Here is a 3,405-nt window from a genome sequence, read left to right as displayed (position 1 = left end):
ATTTATATACATGTATATATGGTAATTTCATAATAAAACAAATGGTTTACATATATATATGTATGTATATGTATGTATATGTATATATATATATATATATACAAGGTATTGCTCATTAGATATTCTCTTTATTTAAGATACCCTAACCATTAAGAACTTAGCTTTAGCTAAAGGTCTTTTATGATTCTATCCCTTCATTATCCCTTTTTAAACAAACAGAACAGATTTATTTTTGAAGAACAAATAGTAAAATGAAGCACGAACTGTAGAGAAAAGTGTGGGCGTTTATTTTCATCCCTTCAAACGTATCTATTGGAAGGCATTGTACATTTTTTTGGAAGTTTCTTCAAAAGTTCAGAAACCTTAAAAAGAAAGTATTCAATCTACTGGTTGACTTAGACCTAGGACCAGTATCCCGCCCCTCCCAAAAATATTCACCAGTAAAGTATATTTGTTGTTTGCAGATATAACTCTTACAGGCACAGCCTATGTTCAGAACACAGAACCCATCCACTTGATCTGTAATGCTACCAACAGTGTACAGTCTCCTCGGGACATCACATGGTACAAGGACGGAGAAATCATTACAAGGGGCGTCTTACGAAGAGTTATAATAACTCGACGTCAAGTCTCTCCCAGAACTCTTATCAGTGAGCTAAAAATAGCACGGAGTAACACTGGAGATGACGGCATCTACGTGTGCCGAACATCTGACCTGGAAGTCACTCGATTTAAAGTGAATGTTTTAAATACGTATGGTTAGTAATTTAGTCTCCCTCTATTTGAATGCGTTGCACATGTTACTGTTATCAAAACTCTGTCTAACAATCTTTCTTTCTCTGTCTCTTTCCCTCACATAAACACTTACTCACAGTAAAATGACTTCTTCTGCATGGAATATTGTTTTAGTGGAATGCTTTAAAACCATTTTATGTCATTGGTTTGTTAAAATATATTCTCGATTGTTTGTGTTATTTTGACTGTTTTTAAGATTCTGAAAAAAAATCATGTATATTCTTTATTCTTGTTACAATTTAAGGAATGATCAGACCTGCTTTTAAATTTCAAAGGTGTCCTACAATGGGTTGAAATCAATGTTGTTCCTTGTGTTTTCTTTCTTTTGTAATTTTTATTTTCATTAAAATAATATTTTTATTAATGCATTGCATCTATTTAAGGAGAAATGTTTATATCAATTTTTTTGATTTATTTAACATTCTAAAGGAATAATTAATTAGTTAAAATAAAAATGTATTCACACATTTCCTTACAGCAATCTGATATAATGCAGCCTCCCTAAAATCATTATTATCCAACTCCTACAGATTTACTTTATATTAATGAATAAAAATAACAAATTACCATTTTATAAATCATTTTGCATTTCTATAATTATTCTCATTTTATCGATATTACAATAAAACAAAGCTTATCACTCCTTAAATATTATATTTTCAAAGGTTTATTTAAATTCCATGCCCTTGAGTATTTTTTCCCATTAATAATTTAAATTGAGTCCATCCCAAACAACAGGATAGCCCTAACAAGAACCACAATTATATCCAATTAATATATTTTTAAAAAAGCAATTAATACATTTTCCTCATATAGAAATTGACTGCATTTTATTTGAATTGTTTATAAATTTAGAATTCATAATAAATGATTGAAGCTGTAGAAAAATTATAAATATGGATATAAAGTGCTCTCTTATCCTCTCTATTTGTTTTTGTTAGCAGTTAATAAAACAACACAGGGTGCAGCATATTATCTGAAAATTTAATAATTGTGGTGCTGTTTTAAGATACTTTTATAACTTGGTAATTAACTTACTCATTTGGTTGTTATTTTGTGAAAATTGCCTCTGATGAAACATTAGTTATAAGAGGTTAGGATAGCTTGCTCTTATCATTCATTAATGCATCAAAAACTAACTTGTTAAAAATAGTCTTACATTCCAATTTATTCAATCTTATTAGTGATCTAAATCTCACAGAATCTTTTCATGCAGCAGAAGCTAAGAAACATTCCTTTGCTAATTACTATTTTGGTTCTTAATTATCAAAATATGTTGAAATTTCCACTTATAACACTACATACATGCTCACTTTCATTAAGGAAGTGGGAAACTATAATTACAATTTAATTAATTAATTATATCTTTGTTAGGAAAAAAGACATTACCGTCAATTTAAAACAGATAATAATTTATGGAATTTGAAATAACAAGATTGTTGAGTGACAAGAATGGTAAACATTGTTTTGAGAAGCATATGTTTGAGAATACGTTTTATAGGAATAAAATGTCTCTTTTAACATTTGAAATTACATAACACCTTTGTACATAGTGAAATCTTCATGACCATCAACAATAAAAGTAGGTGATTATTAACAATTTAAACTAATATTTGTTAAAATTATGTTTCCCCTTCAATTATAATGACACTGATAATCATCAGAACTATTTGTCGTGATGATGATGATGACGATGATGATGAAGACAAGTACGCTTAAAAGAACTTTGAAATTGTTGAATAGATTCAATAATGTATAATATGAAATTATATTACATTATATCTAAACATTATATTATGATTTGGTCTTCTTATAAGTGCCATGTCATGAGGTGAGGTTTGGAAGAGCTTCTGTTCAGCTTTGTAGATCAGTAAGCTATAAACATTAAGAATTATGAAATGAAACAATGTTAGGGAAGCAGGTGAGGGGGAGAGAAGTGGGAGGAGGAAGTAAAAATGTTCTATTTATGAAATATTCCCTTTACGAATTCATGAATAATTATATTTGTATATTTCGAAAATGAGTTATTAGAAGAATAGTAAAGGTTGATTGGACTATTAACCTTACCTTTTGTGTTTGTATATGAACAGTATACTCTCCGGGTGTATGTGCGTAGGTTTAGTTTTAATGATCCATCTGTTCTCAGATGATTGAGTCAATTACATGACTTCCTATGATCAATGGTATTCCTCTGTGAGTGATGAGCCTGAATGAGTTCCAGATGAGACAAATGGGATCCAATTGTTGTTGGTGTTGTTGCTCTTCTGGTCACATCAACATTTCAGCTTGGCATTGCAAACTAACAAAACAATAATTTGTTTTACAGTCCTGCCAACCTATCACCTCAAACAACCAATATGTCTCCATTTTCCCTATTTCTATCATTTTTATCAGTATTGGCACTCTTTCTACTATCTATCCTCACCTGAAGATTACTTCTGAATTTGAAACCTTGAGTAATGACATGAATAGTTGTTGAAACTAACATACGCAATGAATTTTATTCTACTCTAGGTACTGAGTTCTTTTCAATTTATCCCTAAAATTATTTTGCAAGTAGAAATATTACTACACAATAAATGTCTATATATATATATATATATATATATA

At 29.5% G+C, this 3,405-nt stretch overlaps 1 protein-coding gene across 3 annotated transcripts in view; it reads left to right on the top strand.

Moving 5' to 3' along the window:
* LOC106872298 (zwei Ig domain protein zig-8) overlaps positions 1-3,405 on the top strand; it is a 569,829-nt gene that overhangs the window by 485,475 nt on the left and 80,949 nt on the right. For 2 of the 3 annotated variants that reach the window (XM_052972103.1, XM_052972104.1), the window contains one exon: positions 465-758. The exons of the other annotated variant lie outside the window; for it this stretch is intronic. In XM_052972103.1, coding sequence (XP_052828063.1) covers positions 465-758 — 294 coding nt within the window. The remainder of the gene's footprint in view (positions 1-464; positions 759-3,405) is intronic. 3 annotated transcript variants of the gene reach the window in all.

Source organism: Octopus bimaculoides, chromosome 12 (genome assembly GCF_001194135.2).
Source record: "Octopus bimaculoides isolate UCB-OBI-ISO-001 chromosome 12, ASM119413v2, whole genome shotgun sequence".
Classification (NCBI taxonomy): domain Eukaryota; kingdom Metazoa; phylum Mollusca; class Cephalopoda; order Octopoda; family Octopodidae; genus Octopus; species Octopus bimaculoides.
The sequence above is the reverse complement of the archived record's forward strand: the minus strand, read 5'-3'. Positions and strand labels throughout refer to the sequence as shown.